This window comes from Gavia stellata, chromosome 7 (assembly GCF_030936135.1).
Source record: "Gavia stellata isolate bGavSte3 chromosome 7, bGavSte3.hap2, whole genome shotgun sequence".
In the NCBI taxonomy this organism is placed as follows: Eukaryota; Metazoa; Chordata; class Aves; order Gaviiformes; family Gaviidae; genus Gavia; species Gavia stellata.
Window position 1 is genome coordinate 26,576,011 of NC_082600.1, and position 24,271 is coordinate 26,600,281.

A 24,271-nucleotide genomic window follows, 5' to 3' on the forward strand; every position below is an offset into this window, starting at 1 on the left:
GGGCAGACACACATTTTTCTAAACAGTAATGGTCCCACCATCCACTTTCTGGCCCCTCACAGGCTCCCTGGGCCACATCTTGAACACACTGCCCTAGAGCATGGCACTGGAGGAAGAAGGATGCAGCGATGAGCAGGCATGCTCTGAGGGATGTGATCTGACAGACTCTGCGGCTACCCAGCTCCAACTGAAATGGGCTTGTGAGGCATTAATCAATCTCTAGCAGAAGTAGTGTTTCTCCTCATGTCCTAATACGTGGGCTTGCTTAACAGAAACAACAAAGGAGGAAAGCGCTGGCAAGCAGGACTTTAGGAACTGGCACAAAAGAACAAGCTGACAGAGTTCACGGGGGTCACTGAACCTCAGCCTACTCACTGCATCGTCCCTGTAACAGATGTTCCCAGGGTTCCCCCACTCGCTCACTGGTAGAGAGCTGACCGGCAGAGCTGTTCAGAGCTCCCACTAAGCAACAGAAAAAACAACAACACTCAGTACGAATTCCTGCTGTGTGGGAAAACAGCGCTGCAGTTTCTAGAGGTATCCACCACACATCTTCGGTCCCAGAGAACAGGGGCTCCTATCCAAGTGATCACGCCTTCAGTCTCCCGGTAAGCACCAGGGCCAACTCACACCAAACAGCTCTTGAGGTTACAGGAGCACTTCAGTTTCCATTTAAAGGGAAAAGCACACTTCTGATCCTCATGGTTACATGGAAGAACTGAAGGTGACAGAACCAGAATGCAAAGAAAAAGTATCTAAGGTTGTTTTTTTTTTTCAAATCCCACAACAGAGAACAAACTCATGATTCTGAAGTACCGGGCCAAAGACTTTTTACTTGTGATTGGTCTCACTGAAAACATTTAAATGAAAAACCCTAGAAAGAACTAGGTGTTTATTACTGAATGGCACCTTGTGCTGTCATCTGAGAGCAACAGCTTCTGAAAGAAGATATTTTAAGAACTTGGATTAAGAATTTGAGAATAGTAGAGGGGTTATATGGGGAAGGGGGTTGGGGGAGAGGGAAATAGGGCCAAGCAAGTAGATCAAGTCATCTTAGATCTCCTTCCACAGGTAAACTGCATTAAGCTAGGCTTTACAGCCAATTAAGAGGTGACCTACAAAGGCCAGACAAGTTTTTAGCCTTGGCTTGGACAGATACAAAAGGGCTGTTCAGATGCAGCGAACAGATGTTGCATGTGTTCTTCAAGAGGGTTTTGCTCTTTTAAACTAGAAATATTTGGGACAGCAAGGATAGTATCCCCTGAATTTGCTGGTAAATTCCTTGGAGATGCAGAGAACTAAGGAAGGAAGACGCTTTGTCCTCAATCACAAAAATCAAAGAAACTTCACCCTGAGCACACTCCGCCATCTCAGTAGCTTACATGGACTGTTACGAAAAACGTCACACTCCTTTTTGTTTTAGTCATGCAGGTTTAATTTTCTAGGGGAGCAAGAGACTACAATCCTACTAGTTCTTCCATTGCTCAGTGTCTTTCAGGAAAAAGAAGTCAAAGAAAACTTCACTAACAGAGAAAAAATAAACAGATATCTAGCTAAAAATGAAAAAAAAAAAAAGAAAAAAGGAAGAAGAAAAAAAAAAGAAAAAAGGGAAAAAAAAACCCAAGTCTTTTTCCAGGCTCCTCTGGGCACTGCAGAGACACAGGAATGGGCACAAATCTAGCATTTTCCCTTTGCAGGAAACCCTTGCAAGTCACACTAAGCAGGATTAAAAGGAAAAAAATCCCCCATCACAGCCATGGTACTGAGGGATTCTCAGGTGACTCTTCTGTCTTTTAGGGACTTTCCTTTTTCTGCCAGTTATCTTTACTGAGTCTAAACAGAAACACCAAGGAGAGCTCGCCCCAGCAATGACATGAAGGGACAAGAGGACAAGAGCCTGTTAGCATTCCTGGAACATCCAGCCTATTAAAAAAAGAAAAAAAAAAAAAGAAAAAAGAAAAGGGGAGGGGAGGGGGGGGGAGAGAGAGAGGGGAAAAAAATCCACTCTGGGCCTGCACATTGCAGCTTACCGCCATCTTGATGTCCTTGATGCGTGCCGATGGCATGGAGGCGGCTGGCACCATATCAGCCCAAAAGAAGGAATGAGAGGCCAATGGAGATTTATGTGAGGAGAGTGAGATGGACAAGGTAAAATTGTCAGGAGGAGTTGTTAGAAAGTAAAATATATTGTGACAATTCCACTCCTGCCGTTCATCAATAAACTGACAGATCATTTAGTGTCAATTAGGAGTGATAGATGGACAAGTCCCCATGATCCTGGGCCAAAATTAATGGCTGGGAGGGAGAGGGTGATTGAAAATGACGGCTGACATTGAGAGGAAAGTCCTGAAGGTCCCCAAGGGGCCATTACTTGCCTCATTCCCTTGCAGATCAATGCAGGGACAAACCCAAAAACAGACACTTCAAGACAAAACTTAATCAGACTTCCTTTTCTTTCTTCTCCTTCTAAGTTGTGCCCCCTCACTTAGCAGCCTTGATCCTTTCTGCCTATACTCTTCACATCACTGAGGACATCCACAGATGGCTGCAAGATGCCAAGCAAGGCTGCTGTCTTCTCCGCAGCCAGAAGCCTGGCTCCACTCCTAACATGGCAGTGTCACAGGGAAGCCCAGCCTGAGATTTACCTCAACATTGCTGGACTGGGAGTAGAGGGCAGAAGCAATGACACAAGCTTCCCTCTACCATGTCAGATAAAGAAACTCGAGCACTTTACTACTCCTACTTGCAAGACAGGGATGGCTAGAGGTTCTATAAACCAGTCACCCTCAGGGGTCATTTCGTATAGATACAACAAGGGATAGTTTAAGCCCATATTTTTGAAACAGGAGGTTTTTAACTTTACTTACCTCTAGAGACCTTGAATCATAAAACCCCTTAATCTCTTAAATAACTTTCCTCCAGCTCCAGGGTGCAATCTCACCATTGCGCACCCTCCAGAGCCCTGCTCTAAAGGTCACCCTGACTGCAACCCCTTCCTTCCTACAAGCCCTTAATATTTGCCTTCTTGTTAAATGCATTCCTGGACACTGTACCACCACTTCTGTTCCAAAATACTTCAGCACAGTCATTTTCCTAAACAAGCCTTAATTATTCCAACTCTGTGTGACCTATCAGTCAGAAAGGAGAAATTTCAGTTGTAGCTGCAGCACCTGTTGCTAAACTGCCATGATCCCTGTAGAAGAAAGGAGGTACATGTGCAGGGACTGGAAGGGACTTCCTACTGAAAGCAACACTTGTGTTTGCTTGCCGGGCCACCTGAAAGAAGCTGTGGTTATTCCACAACAACCCTAACTGCTTCTTGCAGAACTGTATGAATTTTAAGGGGCTGATTCCAAGACCAAAGGGATCAAGGAGCCAAGTAAACTGGAAGTGTCCTGAGAAGCAAAGAAATAAAGATATTAATAGGGAGGAAAATGGAAGAAATTCTATAAGGAAAGTCAGATAGATGAGATCAGCGGAAGCTGGAATTAAATGGATTCTGGAAGCACCTCGCCTTTGTCAAATCCTCACCAGTTTGCAAAACTGAGTTCCCTTTTCCTTTTCCCATTGGCAGGCACTTTGCGTTTCTTCCTTCTGATGCATGAGATAACCTGACAATAAACCTCTGCTTTGCTTGTCACAAGTGTCAACACTGATGTCATTAAGGACATCAGCACAGCGTTCAGAATGGCACTTGGGCTCCATCCAGTGGTTAGAGAGCTGCTTCTGTAGCAAAACCAGCTGTAATTACTATTATTTTTGTAATCTCAGTAGGGTACTAGGCCCCAAGGGGCTGCCTAGGTTCTTGGCTGGACCCCTTTCCTCTAATACTGGAGCTAGAATATTGCTGGGGCAGCAAAGGGACTGCCTCTTCCCATAGAGAGTGATTCTTCTCTATGAGTACAAATTTGAATAAATACAGCAGATTCAGGTGCAGAGGGCCCTGTCAGTAATGAAAAAAGATTCTTCCATCACTGCTTTGCACCATTTATTTGCTGATTGCACAGGACAAGCCTGAGAGTTTGCTCAGACACTTACCTGCATTCCTTATTATTATCCAGATTTACAAAATGGGACTCCTAGCAATGACAACTGTTCTACAGAGGTATTGGGAGTCCAAAGTAATCTTTCCATGCTTGACTTCCGAAAACTTATCACTAAAAGACAGCATTTTGATAGTTCTCATGGATTTAAATATCTGACACTTGTAAATGCTATGGGAACTCACAATAAAATAGTTTATCTTACTTGCACACCATCTGTGCTAATTAATTTCAAAACTAATTACAGGTTGAAAACTTTAAGGGCCCTCCTCCTCTTCCTATCTTGCAACAGTATGAGACAGCAGTAGTCTGATGGAAAGAATCAGCAAGATGGTGAGTATATTTGCAAGTTTACCTAGGTATGACAAGAGCTGGCCAGGTAAGGGACTAAGAGGGAGAAGCAAAGGTTAAAAAACAGGTTGCAAATTAAATTCTACTCTAACATGTGATGGAAACACAAAGAACAATTTCAAGTGATCATTTCACATTGATAAGACTCTGAACTAGAAATACAGCAGAAAAGAGTTTAAGTATCCCTGCAGGAAAGGCAACAAGTGTGCAGTTGCAACTGGCTGAATCTGTCAGAAACAGAACTAAAAGCTTAGACCTCAAATGGGGAAAGAATAACACATAAACAGCTACCAGTATCCCATCTGACCCACAACATATTTACACAACGCAGAAAATCTAACTCTAGCCACTCTAATTATCCTTCCTTTTTAAGTAAAAAAAAAAAATCACAGATTTGAACACTCTGAGTTCTGAAAACCAAATTACTTAAACCAGTACAGTTCCCAAGCATAGGCTCAGTTACACTGGCATAAGTGCTTATACCTACATCAGATATATCAATAGAAGCATGTTATTCTAACTACATCTACACTAGTGAAATTGGAGCAAGTTAACTTGATGGGCTTCCAAACTGAGTCAAACTGGTTGAAAAGCTGTGGGGAGATAGAGCCTGAGAAAACTGAAACAACAAAGCTACAACAACATTGGTATGACATCAGCCGATGACTCAGACTTTTCACATGAAGGCTTTACTCTGGGATATGTCACAAAGACAGCCTTACAGGCCAGCATCTCAGACTTTTTTAAGGGAGAGAAGGAGAGAGATCAGCTTGGGGAGAATACACAGCTGAAGGAAAGAAAAGACAGGGGAACTAGTTGTACAAAATCCTTGTACCTCATATGACTAAAGAAAGTCAGAACAAGCCTCTCCTTCACAAAATTTATTCAATAAAAGCTCTTAATACAAATGGAAATAATACTGTCAGATATGACATGATACTGTATGCATGACTGAGCAAGGGGCACATCTTCATCTCATGTCCCACTGTGCAGGGTCTTACAGGTAGAAAGGTATGCAGCCCTCCATCTCCTGTTATGCTTCTTCAGCTGAATTGCATCCAACCTCATAGGAGCAGACACCAGACACTCCAGACACCTGCTATATCTGTAAACAATGCAATTGGGATGCTGGAGAAGAACCACTGATAGCTACTGCTCCAAATCTATCAGATGAGGCTAATGTCAAACAATGGAAAACATCCTAAAGTAGCACATGGCACAGTGCTGTTACATTAGGAACCTGTACGCTGTCCTTCAGGGCACATTAGGCACAGCCATGAATAACTGTATTACCTCCAATCCGGTCCTTCATCTAGCCAACAATTACATAATTTATTTTTCCTAAACAATGCAATTCACCCTTGTTCTCTGCTATCACATTTCCATAAAGCTTCTGCTTGGTCCTACAAAGACCCAGGATCATTGGTAGCATTTTTTATAACCCTGAGGTGGATGCATCTTTGCAATGGCAACTTCCAGCTGCAGCCAGTCTATGAAAAATAATACCATTATCAGAGTTAAACTGGAGAGGAACAGGAGTTCAGGCTGAGACCTTTACTCCTTTGCTTTACTCTAGTCTCCAGAGTTTCAGCTGATTTATTCTTCAGAGACAAACAGTGATAATTTTCCCAGAAAAGCACTGTTTTCCAGAAAGGCTACCCCAGAATATAGACCACCTTTCTCACCTCCCAAGAAATACTGGCTGTAAAACAGGTTTCTGGATGCCCTCTCCCGTTCTCAGGGTTCCAGGAAAGAAAATACATAACTTTTCCATGAATCAGAGTGCCTCCAAAGTATATGTCCAGACATATACACTCTTATTATAGGCCTTCATGTATACAAGCAATCTCACACCACTCCATGACTGAGCCCTTCAGCTCTGTGAGTAGGAAATGTAACACCAGCATAACTTTACATCTTGAAAAATAACAAATAGCTTGAAACCAAGTCATCTCCTCCCAGTCTGAACTGTCCTTTAATTTTCATACCCATTCTATTACCATGTCCAGATATTCCCTTTCCCTTAGGCGTCCTTCATAACATCAGGCTTCTCAACCTACACTCTACAATCTGTATACTTTTTTCCTCCCATCTCTTCTTGCTGACCATCTCCATCTACCTCCATTATGCCATAATACACACACACACCCTCCCCCTAAATATTGACAAATTTCACCTTTGCTGTCAAGGCTGATCACTAAACCCTGAACTGTTCATTGCATTCTTGTCAGTGGGGCACTGTCATGTGTCACTCTCCTGGAAAGGACACAACCAGTTCCCCCCTCCCAGCTCCTGCATTTAACATGCTTATTACACTCTTGACTTCTTCCAGTTACTGTACCAGATAAGGAATACACTGCTTCTGGCAGACAGTGACACATACACAGTTCTGAGCCCCATCAGGCCAACTTATAAAGAGCATTAGCCAGCGGGACCAAGCAAGAGCAAAACTTCAAATGTTTTGAAGGAGTTACAATGATACTGGAGACACAGACCATCTACAAGATGCAGAAAAACTGTTCCAATGCCTGTGACAGCAAAGCCCAACTAGTGATGTTCACTTAATGCATGCCTAAGTCCCTCATAATAAGGAAAGAGGTGAGGACTCACTTGGTAGGTGCCAGTACAGGATCATCTGCCCAGCCTCCTTGCCGACGTGGGGGTTTAGGTGGTGGACCCTTTAATAAAGAGAAGAGACACATTACAGCCAGCTCCAGTCAAGGCAAAGCCAACTGAGACACCAGGTCCACACATACTATTGTAACACTTTACCAAATAAAAGATGGAGAGATAGTGTTTAAAACGCTGTTTATTCATAAAATAAAAGGAAGACAAATATTGCAGGGCAGGTTTTTAAGTGTCTCTGTGAGCAAAAGATGTATCAGTCTAATCAGTATCTTGACAAGTTTCAGGTCTGTGTGCCTTTGACTTGTCCAGGACACATAGTACAGTAGCAGACTGATCCACAGAGGATGCGCTCTCCTGACAAAATATGGTTCACTGGGAACTTGTTCATTACTGCTGCCCACACTTCAGTGGGAGGTATCACGTTACATGTTTCCTAGGGTACAAGCCAGCACATTTTAGGCATCTTGTTTTAGATGAGGAATTTTTCCTAAAAAGCATCTGCTTTTGTCCGCTGCCTAGAAGAGGTTAGATGCCAAGTTCAGATACAGGCAGCCATACCAAACAGCTCTAAAGTTAGTTGAGATGAATCCCACCACTGCCACCACTGAAATGCTAAAGGGGAAGTTCACCTGGAGCTTAAAGACACTCTCTGCTATTTTCTTGCATTGTCTTGTGTGGCACTCTGCCGCATGGCAAGAGAAAACAGGAATTCATCTTGGGGCTTACAATGGGAATTTTCAAAGAACAGGGCCATGAATTCCCACCATGTGGGAGCTGCCCGTTGCCTTTTGCAGTTTTGGGCTCGGTTCCCCTTGCCTGAAGCACCTTGTACAGCAGTGCCTTGAGTGTTTTGCTTGACGGGCAGTGATGAAAGAGGAGGGGCAAGGTGAACCCAGTCGACGAACTTCGGTTTATATAGCTCCCAACTGATGGTGCCCAGTGAGGGAAGATGGGTTACAGGGACCTGTGAAGGGACCATCACGAGAAAGGATGATTGGGTAAAAGATGTCCCAAAACAGGGAAAAATGGTAACTGCAAAGGAGTTTAAGCTGGAGCAATGGTGTGGGGACAGGTGGCTCCCACAGCTTTTATTAAGAAAGGGAATGAGCTGGGTGACTCCTGAGGATTTTTGTCTTGACAGAGGGAACCTTGCATGTGTGGTGGGGTCAACCCTGAGCCAAAGCCAAATTACCTCTTGCCACAGATGAGGAAGGGGTTGAGCTAACCCCTGATGGTAGGGGTCGCCCATGTTTATTTCTTGAAGCAGAAGCATTGTTTGTGAGTGTGGGAAATGAAGAGACCCTGCCAGGGACAGCCACTGCCTGCTGCAGGGAGGGGGCACGACCCTGCATAGCTCCCTGATAGGAGCAAAAATAGTCATCCTCCAAAAATAAACAGGGAGCAGGAATGAGGCAGGAGCTGCAGTCCCAAAATACCAGCTTTCTTCAGCAAAGGGAGCACAGGAGGGCAGAGGGACAGGCAGGGAGCATGAAACACAGGAAACAGCCTCCTTATATGGGCTCATCCGCAGGGGACAGAGCTCAGTCGACTGGAATGACCATGTCACAGAATGTGAAGCCTTCAGGGGCCCAAGTGAATGGAGTTTTCTGATCTTTAAATGATTCCCCCAGATTCTTAAGATGCCAAACCAGAGAAGAGGCTACAGTGCCAAAAAAGGAGCATTTTGAATTCAGTTGATCTGGACACACCCAGAGCCCAGGAAAAAGGGGAAAAACACACCACATATGGGCGTGCATGCCCACATAAACATCCCTATTCCCATTACACACACCCCTACCTCAAAAACACACTCCCTCCCACATGGATCCTTCCCATGCAAACATCCCTCCTCCCCTCACACCATCCCTCTGATAGCTAGCAGGCCATGTTCCCAACACACAGCCTCACAATTCCTCGCATAGGTGCACAGTTACACAAATATCACCAAAGAACCTGGGCCATAAGGCTGAGGGAAAATGCAGCATCTCCAGGGCATTCCAATGCACCTGCAATTTAACTCCCTCATCATCAAAACCAGCCTTCATATCAAAGATCTCTCAAGTGGGGTACTCCAGATCAGAGGGTGATGAGAATGACTGCCCCAGGCTTTGCACAGGGCATAACTCCATGGCATCTAGGCATTTGATTCCAATGTCTTGCCAATGTTGTAATGTCTTCCCATTGATCGTACACACCAGGCAACCCTGAACGTCTGTCAGACCCTGACAAACACCTCACATATACCTACAGGTCTTTTATTCTTCTTGCAATAAATCAGGTAATTCTTTTTGAACTGCCTACAGGAGCACTAGCAACAGGAAAGGCAATGTTAACTGTCAGCTGAGGATAAATAGCTTTTCTCTGTTAGTTGCCCGGAAAGTGCTGTAATAAGGTCACATGCCACATACACTTTTGTCATGTAAATAAACTTACCTTCATATACTTTCACATTTCCAAAACCTCAGCATAATTTACAATTGAGAATGCAATGTTGTGCATTGCCATAATATGGTGACAGGTAGGGACATTACAGCTGCAAGCAAGAGCCTGAAGCAGAAAGTGGGAAGAATGGCAAACCCAGAGGGAGCAGAGCAGAAACAGAGGACATTGTTCTTCTGTAATGGAGCAAATGCGCTCCTCAACACACCTTTTTGGTGAAAAAGACCGGGGGCTTTAAATGATCACAACTTGTTGGCACCTATGTGTTATATCTTGGGCAAAATTTTTATTTCTGTTCCCAAACACAAAGCTAAGCTATACACCCAAATGGTTTGGTGTTCAAAACACTGAGATTCCACCAGCTACTGACAAAATGTTCTCTCTCAGCTCTTGCTGCTCAGTCTCTTTCACAGCATTAACTAACTGCTTGCTTGCTGTGGTTTGCTTTTCCACTTAAGTTTTGTCAGTTATTTATCTCCAGAAGATTTCCTCTACCTTAGTTTCTGCAGATCGTCCACTTTTTCAAGGAACATTGTCATGCCATGGGCTTTTTATTTTATTTTTTCTCAGAAATTCAGTTCACTATTTTTGTGATGGCACTTCTCCAGTATTTCTCAGGCCACCTTCCTTACCAACACTTGTCATACTACCACCATAATCAGTATTTTATCTCTCCCTTTTGAAAAATGACTGGCCTGAATTCCATCTCTCCTGCATTAAAGTAGAAACTCTACCTTCTTCTTTATCTGTAGTCAGGCCCTTTCTTATCTGACAGATGTAGAAATCTAATTTGGCTTCCCCATTAAGACAGAAACTTCCAGGCTACTTGTCAGATCATGTCTCCAGTTTTGAAGGTGCTAGTTGGATGTTGCTTCCCTCATGTAAGTAACTACCCTGTGTGTCTCTGGATCCTGAGGGTCCAGCAAAGTGTCTTTCAGGACCTACCACAACACAGGCAGATTACAGCCATATTGAGTCCCTCAGATTCTCAGGTGGGTCTGGAAATATGGATTAATTTACCTTCATCAACATGACAACTCCTTTGAAACAGTGAGCACTCTGTGCAGGGAAGCAGGGACTCAAATGACATTGACAGCGTGCAACAGAGGACACACAATTTTTCTGTCATATAATACATCTCCTAAAATGTGTGGGTTCTATGTTCTGTCTAATATACAAACACTGAGAGATTTTATACAGTATGTAGGTACCTTGTTTTTATTCAATATTGACCATAGAGCAGAAAGAAAGAAGTATGGTCAGTCTCGAGTTTCCTCTTCTCCAGCAAGTTTCTTGAGGCCCCCCTGACTGAGGAAAAGCAAATCTCCACAAACAAGCCTGATGAATTAGTTTTGACTGATGCCAATTAAGGACCTGTAAGTCAGATAGTCCCACTGCTTCCAAGCAGCCACATAACACTTACAATCTACACCAATCTCAGAGCATATATAATATCAAAAAGGGCTCAATTCCCAGATCTATGCAAGCCTCAGCTTTTTGCAAAGAACAGCCCATCTCTGCTAGCCCTCTTTATCGTGTCCACAGATGGTTCAAGTAGTGCCTCTGATTTTAATGAATTCCCTCTAAGGACTTCTGCATGTCTTAAATGCCTAACAAAAAATACTGGGTTTCCATTTCATCCACAAACTGTCCTTCTTCATGGTCACTGACCTTCCTTTATTAGGGAAAGTGCTATTGAGACAGAAAAAGTTCTTGGGAGGCTTCAAATATTCTCTGTCATCTATCACAGCAGGTAAAGGAGCAGCTCATATTGTTAAACAGTTATCAAGAATTTCCCTAAAACAATGGTCAGCTACCTAGTCAGCTTACATGTGCACCTGCTAGGAAAGCTGTCATATTGCAGCATTTGGCACCTTAACCTGTCTCAAGAGTTACTGCTCTCCCCTGTATGAAAACAGTGAAGCAGCACAAAACAATTTGATTCTCTGAGCAAGGGGTTACCAGGTAGAATTGTCTCACACCCCGCAGTTACAGGGCAGTGCTCCTTCAGCCCTCCTAGGCATGAACATCTCTCAAACAGTTTGCTACTACCTTGTGCTACATACTGTCAGACACGTTCCCATCCATCTCCACCACTCCTACAGATCTTTTGTTGCCTTCAGGTGGGTCCAGGAGCACTCAAAGCATGAAATAAATGTGTGGAAAAGGAAAAACTTTTAATAAAATTATTTTCGATGGGATTGTCCCTAATCCACATCAAGGTAGCCAAGCAGGGAGGATACTACTAGAAAGGCTGGGAAACATGGCTGACTAGAAATGCTATTTCAGTAGATGTCATCAAAAGGCTAGTAGATAACCTCAGAAAGCCGAAAATAACTGTCCTGCTGGCCAGCCACTCGGGGTGCACGGGAGAGAGGCAGTGCGAGGCCTTGGGGAGCTTGAGGCCATGCAGTGCTGGGGCTCACACTGGGGAAGTTGGCCTAATTAGGGAACAAAAGTTCAGCTGCATTTTTGAGATTCCTCCTGGAGAATCTGGCTAACTTCCAGCTGAGCTGTCCCCAGGAACAGGCTGGGAGTCCAGCATTTCTACAAGCAACCAGAAGACCACTGGAAAAAAAGAAGCAATCCCTGTGAAATGGAAGCAGGTAAAAAAGCCAGTGCTTCCACAGCTGCCGGTTCCCTTTGGTGGAGGATGTTTATTAGCACAATGCAAGAATCCAAACAGATGACAGAACCTCTGGGACATGGAGGCACAAATTCAGCTCAGCCCAGGACAAAGACGCAGATGGGAGGGCATTCACAATGTGCAACAGCTACAGGAAATTCTGCCCAGAGAACCCTCCCAGGTTCTCAGAGATGCCCGTCACTTCAAGAGCTATCTACTGCCAGTCCGTCCCACTCCCAACTGAATGCCTAAGAAGGCAAAACCCTGGCAACACACCATATATAAAATGCAGCTAGCCCCTAGTGAGGGCTCTTCTGCAAGCTGAAGATCACAGGGGAGAACAGGATGCTAGAGAAAAACAATGCAGTCAGACTGTAAGGTCTTTGGGATAGGAACTTTTTGGCCCAGTGACACACAAACATTCTCTAGATCTTACTGCAATGCAAGTTGTAGATACAAAAAGGGCTATAAGGGTCTGCATTACAATTATACACGACTTCTTAGGTCATGGACTCTCTGAACTAGAGTGGCTGGACAGTGCCTAAGCCACTATGATTATTTTTACACAAATAAGGTCCCCCAGTAAGCACCCAGCTGAGTGCAGCCAGTGGTGGGCTCCTCAGTCACACGTTTCTAAGCTTTAGGGGATGTGGGGAAGAGCACTTCGGGGGTGGCTGCTGCGCAGATCCAGACCAGACAATGGAATGAGAGTTTGGAGCTGGGTGCCAACCACTGTGCGAGGGTAAGAACTGGGTCAGGAAAATACCGCTCTGATTAAAGGCCCTGATCATATAAAGCCCCAGGCCATGTCTACACCACAGGTGCAGACACACCTGCAAGCAGGATCCATGTGAGTCAGCTCAAGTCTGGAAATGGTCTAGCTTTAGGTACTTCTGGTAACCAAGCTGGTACCTCCCCAGGCAGAGTGCAGGTCGCTTCTCACTGGGGGATCTCTGCATCATTTGCACTGCATTTTAGGATGCAAATACACTCATTCAAACAACCCCACCAAACAAGGCCACTTTGCAACATTAGGCCCACAATTGGCTTCACGTTTCAGGTACTCAAACTTTTTTGATAGCTGTTTGTCTAACAGACATTCATTGAAAACAATTGTTCCTGACATGTCGTCTTAACCTAAAAAGCAACAGCCCATTTTTCCACCCAAATAGTTTTAAAAGCAGTGGGAACTAGAACTACAGAAGGACTTGGTTGCCCCCTCTGGAAAGGTCAGATCCTCCAATCCTCTTTCCAGTTGTTGTCTTAAAGCATGTCATCACTCAAGCTTTGAGTGATATGGAACCACTGAGGTCAGCATCCACCTAGTTAAAGAGTCAGAAATCAGGTGCTCTCCCTGCTTTAGTCCATGAGGGACCTTGAAACTACCTATGACATGTCTACCAAAGAGCAACTAGAGAACAAGGTCTCAGCTGGACTCATTAGGACTGGAACAGATGTCTTCCCACTCAAAAGTTGTTGCCTTCAGTCAGAAAGTCCTTCCCTGTGGCCCAAAAATTCTTTCAGTTCCCTTTTGCAAAGCAGAGCAGCTTCAGGAGAAAGGACAGAGAGCCTTCTCAGACCCAGAACAGCTCATAGCTTTGTCATTACGTGTAATATTCTCTAGGGAGGTGGGAAACGTTACTTGATACATCTTTCAGGAGGAGGAAGAGGAGAATAAAATCAGTATCTTCCAGCTTAGAAAGAAGATGGTGGATTTAATCTTTAAGTTTATGTATAAAACGTGTGGCTTCAACATCAAAATGAACACCTCCATCCCTGGAGGTCCCCGAAGGCAAGGAAAAGCACTGCTCCACTCCTGAAGGCTGCAAAACACAGGACGGGGGGGATCAGGATTACTCCCTGCTAGTGCAGGGACATGCACTCCCAGAGGTCTCAGAGAGGTGCCAGAAATCCATAGGACAGGATTTCAGACACACTGCAGTCTCCAGCCACTCTTTACCACCTTAATAGATCCACAGACCCATCCCGAGATTGTCTACATACTACACAAGCATCTAATAGAGGCTGTGGATTTTGCTATGAGGATAAGGCATCTAAATCCCCCTGTGGACCTGAGTTTAGGGAATCCCCACAGTTCTCCTGCATAAAGCCCTAGCCCTCCTTTCAGACAGGGTCTAAAGCAAACTAGAGGAGGGACTTCTCCAAGGCCCCAGAGCAAATCTGTGGCAAAGCCAGGAAGACAACCCAGCAAAACCTTGGCTCACAGCCACATTCATATGCCTCCTGCCTATTCTGCCTCTGCAAATTAACTGAGATATTAGGATACACCCTTTATTATACCATTGATCAGCCTTACAGCCTTTGGCTAAATGTCCCAGGCAGCCTTGGAAGATGCAGCCAAGTGAGTGATTCAACTGGCAAAAATTCAGATCCAAGGATGAGTGGTTTGCCAGGGGATGCAAAACAAGTCTCAGGAGCAGGCAGATGGCTGGAGGGCAGGACTTCGGCAGGTACGTTCACATCGACAGACCAGATGGGGCTGTTGCTAGTATTCAGGCAGCTACAAAGTATCTTCAGCACGCAAGAGGAAAGGGACCAAATCGAGGAAGAGTTCAGATTGTAACACTCAGCGCAGCCCAAAGGGAGTTCAGAAAAGGGTTACATGAGCCATCAGGGGGACGAAGGGGCCAACTTCGGACAAATGATTCAAGAAGCCAAGTATTTCAGCTTGGCCAGGCAATGACTAAGGGAGGGATATACTGCAACAAGTTTTGGATCACACTTTATAATATAAAGTTCCACTAATAATTGGTTTGGAAGAGACTTACAATACAATTAAGCAAGTTTGTAAGCATATAGTATTATAAGTTACAAGCAGCTTACTGATCAGTCAGATTTCTGAACGCTCAGTTAACAATTTAGTTACCTTTCACATGCATTTACAAATGGAAAAATACTATGAAGTGCGACTATGACACCTAAGAGCATAAGCCTGAATAAAGGGTGCAGGAATTATCCAAACGAGGGGTTTCAAAGCAGGGATCACTTCATACTGAGGAAAATCTCCTTGCCAGGCACCATTGCGTAACATCCCTGAAGCAACAGCAATTGCTTATGTGGAAGAGTCACATCAGTTTAGTTATTTTAATGAAATTTAGCAGCCAGGAGCAAGAAGGCGCCTGTGGCATGTGACCAGCCACCACTCAGTACAGCAGACCTTGGGAATCAATGATTTAGGGCACTGTATGGAGGTGGAATTAGTTCCAGTGAAATGACTGTAAAGACTGGTTCCAAGGCGGGGGGGGTGGGGAGATTAGATCAATTATCAGGAAAAATTTCTATTGGTAACCCGTCCCCAAAACTATACCCATCAGCAGGAGGTCTCTTCCTCATAAATAGAAAAGTGCTCTGGGCATAGTCCTGAACCATCCATCACCGACGAATAAACCCAGTGGATCTTTCCTACAATATCAACTCTAGCACTACCAAGAGAAAACTGAGCTAATCTGAATAGTCTTGACTTCTTGTGATGAGCATACCCTTCTGAGGCCAGAATTAATGAGATGGGTGATACGGGTTTCTTTTTTGGGCTTTAAATTTCACAAATGGATCTACCATGCTACCACTACTAGGCTAGTGCTTCAGCAGAAGGAATTAAGAGACCAGGAGAGAATGCTTTAATTGTCTAACATACACAGAGAGCAGCTCTAGCCAGGAAAAATTGGGCAACACCACTTCCATGTTTCAGAGTGCAAGACAATTATCCCAAAGATTTTAACAGAAACAGGTGCTAGTTCTCAGGTTGCTCTGAACAGCACGACCCTGGCTTCTAATGCCAAATGAACGCTGAGTCATATTTTAGCTTTGCTGCAGGATGAGAAAGGATATGTGTATTCCTTTTCTCTGTATAACAGGAGCCTGGTAAGAAGCACTATGCCATCCTATTAACCACAGATATTAGCATTCCAGTGCTGGTGTGATAAAAAGGAAGGACTCATAGAAAATACAAAGGCACATATCCTTGTTACTACTGGCTGGCCTTCTCCTCTGGGGGACCAGCAAGACTACATAATCCCCAAGGACAAGTTTTCATGTTATGGGAGCAAACTAACCATACTGGACAGCAGATCGAGGTTCAGTCAGGTTTTGTACTCTATTAGCTAATTGCTGCCCTGTCTTTTAAATTAAAATAGAGTATCTTTCCAATGGCCACATATACATCTGTGACCTCAGAACAAGATGCAGCAACTGATAAAAGCAGCTGTTACAAACATAATAAAAAAACCTGTCAGCAATAGGAACAGAGGATGCAGGAAAGGCACTGCACCTGAGACAAACTTTGTCTTACTCTCCAATACAAGAGTCCCCTCTTAAGGTAGTCTCCAGACACATGAATAGGTTAGTCCTCCTAGTCCCCTTCAGAGGAGCCAGCATCTACCTAGAAAGCCTCTAGTCTTACATGGTCAACCTTTTCCTCAGGGTCTTCATCCTAGAAGGATCAGGATCAAGAGGGAAAAAGAGAGAAAGAAGTTAAAAGGAAGAACCTTGGAAGCCTGCACAAAATAGCTTGAAGATTGACATGAATGGCTGTCCTGCAGCATATGCTTTGCAACCTTATTCACTTGAACAAAGTTGATCCCACCGTGGTGAGCTCTTATATCCGCAGTCACTTATGCATACACCAACTATGATACTATAAAGCATGCCTCTTTGACTGCAACGGCAGGAAAGTGTGCTGGTTTTGGCTGGGGTAGAGCTCATTTTCTTCATAGTAGCTAGTATGGAGCTATGTTTTGGATTTGTGCTGGAAACAGTGTTGATAATATAGGGATGTTTTTGTTACTGCTGAGCAGTGCTTACACCGAGCCTTTTCTGCTTCTCACCCCACCCCACCAGCGAGTAGGCTGGAGGTGCACAAGAAGTTGGGAGGGGACACAGCCGGGACAGCTGACCCCAACTGACCAAAGGGATATTCCATACCATATGACGTCATGCTCAGCATATAAAGCTGGGGGAAGAAGAAGGAAGGGGGGGATGTTCAGAGTTACAGTGTTTGTCTTCCCAACTAACTGTTACGCATGATGGAGCCCTGCTTTCCTGGAGATGGCTTAACACCTGCCTACTGATGGGAAGTAGTGAATTAATTCCTTGCTTTGCTTGTGCACGTGGCTTTTGCTTTACCTATTAAACTGTCTTTATCTTAACCCATGAGTTTTCTCACTTTTCTCATTCTCTCTCCCATCCTACTGGGGGGGGGGGGGGGGCGGGGCAGGGGGCAAGCAGCTGTGTGGTGCTTAATTGCTGACTGGGGTTAAACCACAACAGAAAGTCTGCTAGCAATCAGACCGCTCAAAGGAATACTAAAGAAAAAAACCTACAAATGAGAGTAAGAGAAGTCTTAGTTCCTTCTCCCTATAGCATGAGAAACACCAAATTATTCAGGTTTGTAGGATGCTAAGATTTGTATGGATAGGCTCTGCAACCATGCCAGAGACCTGAAATGATGCTGGGGGTTACACACTGTAGCAGGCTGTAGCCCTTTTTTCAGGAGCTACTGTTTCTTAAGCCAAGGTCAGATCCTCCACTGAGAGCAGGAGCTGTTGCACTTAGCTAAGACAGGCCTAGCTCACAACAGTGTTAGCTTTAGTAGATGAACTTTAGCTAATGCTATGGTATAAGGGAGTAGCTTAGCTATGGGGTAGATGAGTAACTCAAGGAAAGCAGCTCGTTAATCACTGTGAAAGTTGCAAACTGGTTTGAGAAACTTTCTGATGAGCAGACTGCCAGCACCATGAGTGGTGACAACCAGTTGTTAGGCACCAAATGCAAGGAGGAGGCAATTAAGAATCCAGTAATCTCTACACAATCCTAGAAAGACAGTGTTCAGAATCACTCATGGAAAGAATCTAGGGTACCCATGACCCTGCACCAGCATTACGCACTGGATGGCTTGAAACCACTACACTAATCCACCTGACTTTTCTTCTGGACTGCATCTCTCCTGTGGAACAGGGAAGCCATGTGATTAATAAATTGCATAGATCTCTGATTACAGTGGTTTGGTATCTGAGTCCACTTAGTGTCTGCATTGTCATCGGTCTTACAGTCTTACCATGACAGGAGCAGAGGAAGGCTATATGCAGGTTAGGGCATCTGGGGTACAGAAGTGTCCATATCAGTGAAAAGCAAAAATGAAATCAAATTCACCCAACTGGTAAAATCTGTTGGAAATGTGTATCTGTCAGCCAGGGACCCACTTGTTCCCTGAGCAGAAAGGCTTCTGCGAGGCCCAACACGACCTAACCTTCTTTGGCTGTAGGGAGACCAAATGGTACAGGACCCACAGTAACACAGAAGGAAATCCAGCTGGACAACACATGTTGGAAAAGCATTTAAATAACCACTTCTTTGAGCTATCTTCCACGTGGATTTCACTCTCAGCAACTGATTTGCAGTTGTTTATTCACTTGCGTTAGATAACCAGAGTCCTATTTAAATAATGCCTGGATGTCAGCCTAAAGAATCACTGCCAGGAGTGTTTGTAAGCTGGGTGGTGGAAGTCCAAATAGCTGTTTTGCAAAATTCACCCGTGGGAACATCCTTCCAATATGCAGTGGAGGTGGCCCAAGCTTTTTTCTGTCTACATGAACCTAGTCTGAATAAGTTATTTTTTACAGCACAGAAATTCTTTTTAATTATCACACAAGGACCACAACTACATAGGCAAGCTTACAAATACCAAGCAGGACAACAAGAGAAGAACATACTCTCAGAAGTGAAAGCACAGACTCTTTCCCCAGACTTTGGTGAAATGTAAGGAAGAGAACCAGCAGGGAACTTAGATGATTTTGGACAAACCCTGATATAAAGTGAAAGTGCCCCTGCCCTACCTGTGTGGAGATATTCTCAACATAGCCAGGAGAACCCTCATCCTTTAGGCTGACATATTGCTTATTAGAGCAGTCTCCACCCAAAGGATCTAGAAGTGTTGCCAGAGGGACACAGACAACATCACATTGAGACTGTAAGAGGTAGAAACCCAGGGAAGTCTTGAACAAGGTCCCAAGGGAATCCCATCACTGTAGGATGAAGAGAAAACAGACTGTGGAAGCAGGATAACATTAAAATATCTTTGCATACTGATTTCTTATAGAACAGCAAACAGTTCACTCTTGCTGAGAGGAGACACAGAAAAGGAAGAACTTGCTGATATATTTTAAAAAAGGCTTTTCCACTCAGCTTTCCAAATCAATCTCCTCAAGAGCTCCAAACCTGGCCAAACAGCTTTTTTTTTTTTTGTGGAGGTGATCAAGCCAGCATTCAGGCTGTTGGACATAGCAATGTTAGAGCCAGGAAAAAGGTTTGACTTTTATTCTATAAAAGTGTCCAGAAGTTCTGGTAGGATGGGACAGCAAAGATCTTCAACAGATCTCATTATATGATCTGCCCCTCCCATTATACAAATAGCATGACCAGCTTGAGTTTGTTCCATTTTGTCAGAAACTTGATAGCATCAAGAGGAGTAAAAAGTAACACATCAAGCCAGGGGATGGGAAAGGCCTCCCAACGGAAGAATGGATACACTACCCCTCTGAAAATGAATGTTTGAAATGTGGAGTTCTAGCATGCAGCAAGCAGACTTATCTCTAGGAATTCCCATTTACGGCATATTCCCCCGGGTGCCCAAGAAGTGTCTGCCGATTTGCCAGGGAGCTCTTGAGGCCAGGAACATGCACAGCCATTACTGCAGGAGGATGCTGACTGCACCAATTATAGCAAATAATCATGTTCCTTCTTGCCTCATGAAATAATACATAGCTGCAGTGTTGTTTGCTAGTACTTGTACTTCTGAAAAAGCAGGAATGCTCTGCATGTCAGATGGCAGACTGTGAGCTTTGCGACCCTTAGCGAGCCCCTAGAGGAGACAGAGGTCTAAATTTGAAGGTAATGCAGCTAATTCCACACAGGAATGGGAATTATCAAATAGAGATTTGGGCAGAGGAATTACAGATACACCACTGCAGTTAAGGAACTTATTGTGGGAGATACATACACACAACAGGCACTGAAAAAATACTAAGGTATCATACTGTTTTCATAGAGCTTGGGGGAAGTATATTAGGTTATAAGGCATAAGAGATTGCAGTTGTGCCCTAGGGAAGGAGGTTTTAATACCACATCTGTGAGACACACAGTTGAGGAGATGTACCGTTGTTTCGAGTCTCTTTTGGAAGACAGAGTCCAGGTCAAGGAGAGATCAGCAGTAATCTGATAAGATCTATGCTCCAAGTCAGATGATTTGCCTATTGACTTCAAAACAAAGGTCTTTTTAATTATGTTAAACGAGTTTGTTCACCCCTCGAAGTGAATTTCCTTGTAATAAGCCCAAATGTTGAAACATGGATAGACAGGTACTTTTTGTTTCCTTCAAGCAAGCTGCTCTGACTGGAAAACACTTCCTGAATGGTTCTCAGTGTCATGAGAAGACCAGAACAATAGCACAAATGGTATGTTCATACCAGAAATTTGAGCTGGGTGGAAACTGGGTGGATTGACATGGAATTAAAAAAAAGTCAAGATGAATCTTAAAACAGTTTTAAAACCCTGAGGAACTACTGAGGACAGAATCACCATCCTGAATGTGAAACTGCACAAGAAGGTGTGACTATGGCAAACGTTTAAGACAAACCCCTTGGTCTTCAAAATCAGTAATAAGAATAAAACCTCCTAGGCTGAAACAAATTACATGGGGCCTTCTCCACTCCTGCCAGTTCCAGAAAAAAGTACTGGTTTTTATTTTGCATTTCTTTTGGGAAGGTTCCTTGAAAAGGTTTCAAGATGACCAGATGGCTGAATGAGACATCCATGGTAACAGCTGACCCCACCACTTGGAGGCAAGCCAAGGCCAAGTCTCCAGAAAAGTAAAAGGTGACTGCCAATCTAGGGTGAAGGGAAAAACAATATTATTTTTATTAAATGCTCACTTTGGTATCAAATATGATCATGTATGAGAGGCCTCCAATTCTGGAGCAAAGGAAAAGGCTGAGGCTTATTTATAGTGGATTTTATCTCTTCTCCAGTAGCTCCAAGGTTTTCAGTTAACAGCAATGATCAGCAACAAAGAGCTGTCTGAAGGGAGACTATTGACACAAACGTTAAGATCCAGTAATAACACATTTGAATCTTGCAAGGCGTGGAAGGCCTCACCCTTCTGCTGATGAAAAGCTCACTGCTTTCAAACAGAAGATTGTAACCAGTTCTTAGTCCTCTCCAGGGGCGCCCAAGGACTGGAGCCTTTATGATCTCTTCACACCTATTATAATAGCTATGATGTGAGACACACCAAGTACAACTGCAGTAAGTTACAGTCAGTCAGCTGTACCGCTACATCACGCCCTGGTCTCTTTCTAACCAGGGAATCAGTCCATGAACTAGAACAGCCAGTTCCAGTAAGAAAACAATCTGACAGTGAGCCACCCTAACCTGGAGGCTAACCAACAATTACACCCACTTAAACCACCAGCTGGTTTCTTTAAGACTTTCTAGACCTATGAGGTCCATGGTTATTTCAATTTCTTTAATTACACCTTCTGCAAACTCCTTCACGGAATCCCTTCTCAACTCCTGTAGCATACCCGGGGAGGAGAGAATGCATAGGTGGGAGATGATTCTCCGTTACGCCTATCAAGAGAAAAGAGCATACTTTCTCCAGAAAAAGCATGTGTTCTGTGAGGTGTTATTGTAAGCTAAGCCGTAACAGTGTCTTTTCAACAGCATCATAGGGACTCGAAGGAAATATCCCCCCACAAAACCATTTCAGCACAGATGGCTGGGGCACAACTACTCAATGTAATAGAAGAGTTTTGTCACGGCATAGAGGATCAGGGAGCAGCCAGTCCCAAGACAGAAGGTCCCAGGGCTCTGAGCACAGTAGCTTGAAGCACAGTTGGTGCCAGGGTGGCCAGCAGGGCAAAGTGGGTTTGCAATTTAAAGAAGCCAAGAATATGGTATGCTGGAGACCACAACTGGCATTGCAAAAAGCTAAATATCATCTCATTTAAACAAATATCACTGTGAATAAGGTGGAAGTCTGACAACCCTTTTGTCCATCTGAAGGTGTCAGGGAGCAAAATTTGTATGTCATTTCTTGACAGGTGCTCCTTCCAGCAGGAGATGCCTGTGGAGAAGCCATGCTAACAACAGAGAGCAAACTTCCAGGTAGAATTTGAGCATTCTGCAGTGCTAAGCAAGAAAGTGAATCGAAAGGGTTCAGATCTCATCTTTCTGGGTATTAGAGAATGCCTCACCCTCCTGTGAAAGAGGGATTCCAGACCATCTTCTACTTTTTGAAGTTGTACTAACAGAACAGACTCTGAACAAAAGTTTTTCTCCAAAGCCAAGTGGGAGGTGAGTTTGCATATTATTACCCACAAGACAAAGTCTCAGATGCTGCAAAGCTGGCTCCTAGCATGACCTTTGTAGCCTGTGCATAGAGGAAAGGAAAAAGAGCGTCACTATACAAACTTGATACTGACCATCTCAGATACTGTACTCTGGCTCTAGCAAAAGCAAAGTGCAAAAGTAAGGCATCTGCTTACCTGTATTCTGTCTTGCTACCACAGATGGTGGCGAAACTGGTCACTAAACGATGTGCATGCTCACACTTTAATTCCCATGGAAGATATGCATGTATGGGAAGGAGAGGCCCCAAGTCCTATTTGATGCTACTCTCCATACCTCACGCGTGAGAAACCGTAGGCCCAGATTTGACCCTGTGTGAAAACTACACATCTTGCAGAGGGCAACACCAGGAAAGGGACAGGGCAGTCACACGTGTCCCACCTCTAAGGACAAGCTTCAAAGCACAGAGCACACCATGCGGGAAAGAATCTCGGAAGAAACAAAGAATCCTCCACTGGAGACACCAGCAGGATTACAGACAGGTTCTCCTGACAGGACACCCACCTCTCCAAGCGAAGCAGACAGGGAATTCTTCCTGCTGAGATTTTCATCTGGAAAGAAGTCCTGGCGGGCTCGACGGCCCATCTTTAGTACCTGTAGTGCAGGGGAAATGCGAAGGAGCAGAGGGCACATGGTTACTGACAAAAGCTGCTTCAGAGCAGGGGGGAAAATGCAAGCAGCAGCTCTGCAGTTACGCTATGCCCCGCAATGAGACATGTTCCCCTGAACAGTGCAAAAGCGTTACCTGCTGCAGCTGTTAACCCTGCAGCCATCTCCCTGCCCGCGGCCGGGGCACGCCTCACGCTCCTCCATCTCACCCGCGGGCTGCTCAGCCCTTCCTGCTGCACGGTGTCCCACAGAAGCCCAGCTCCGCGGCGGTACCCAGGGAAAGCCCGGGCAGGCCTCCCGGGGGACGGCGACACCCTTTCCCCGCCTCCGCCGCCCTGCGGTGGGGGCTGCCGCCCCCGAGCCCAGCCTCGAGGCTCCCCTGGCCGCGCTCGTCCCGCTCGCGTGCGAACGGGCCGCAGCTAAAGACCCCGGAGCCCCTGCTCAGAGAGACGGCCCCGGCCCCGGCCCCGGCCCCGGCCCCGGCCCCGGCCCCGCGGCGGCCGCTCGCGCCCTGCGACGGTTAACGGCCAGCTCGCGCCGCGGGCGGCACAGCGGCCGCGCCGCGGCCGCAGCCCGCTCACCCCGGCGGCACCCCCCCGCCGCGGCGCCTCCGACCGCTCCGGCTCAGCCTCCATCCGCCGCCGCCGCCGGTGCTTCCGGCAGACAGCCCGCCCCCGCGGCCCCGGCAACCACCGCCCGCAGGGGCCGCGCCGCTGACCCCCGCCGCCCCGCGGGCCTGGCCTGCGCCAAGTCCGTCCCCTCTCGTCACTGCGTCCGCCCCGGGTGCCATCCCCACGGAGCCCGGCCTGCCCCCGCGGGGGCCCTACGGCCCCTGAGCGCCCGGGCTCTGCCCTGCCCGGCCCGGCCCCGGCCCCGGCCCCGGCCCCGCTCACCCCCAGACCCTCCGGGGCAGCCCTGCTCCCAGGGGTCTGGCCCTGCAGCCGGGGGCGGCCGGCAGGCCGCACACCTCGTAAAGAGCGGCTTAACACAGGCTGGGTATTCCTGCCGGACAGCCGGCAACGAAGTACGACGCGGGGTAGTCCTGGTAGCCATATAAATACCCAGCCCCGTTAGCAATCTCAGTATCTTGGCCCGACTAACAGTGACAGCAGTGCCACAATTTCTCAGCACAATACGTCATGTAAATACTCTT

At 45.6% G+C, this 24,271-nt stretch overlaps 1 protein-coding gene across 3 annotated transcripts in view; it reads right to left on the bottom strand.

Moving 5' to 3' along the window:
* Positions 1-23,753, bottom strand: part of IFT43 (intraflagellar transport 43) — a 46,338-nt gene extending 22,585 nt beyond the window's left edge. The window contains exons 1-4 of one of the 3 annotated variants that reach the window (XM_059819807.1): positions 23,700-23,753; positions 23,014-23,103; positions 16,508-16,537; positions 7,005-7,072 (exon numbers count right to left, since the gene is read on the bottom strand). In XM_059819807.1, the coding sequence (XP_059675790.1) occupies positions 7,005-7,072; positions 16,508-16,537; positions 23,014-23,103; positions 23,700-23,753 (242 nt within the window). Of the gene's footprint in view, positions 1-7,004; positions 7,073-16,507; positions 16,538-23,013; positions 23,104-23,254; positions 23,278-23,699 lie in introns of those variants that run through there. The other 2 variants (XM_059819809.1, XM_059819808.1) reach the window with 2 other exon arrangements.
* Positions 23,754-24,271: the final 518 nt, after the last annotated feature.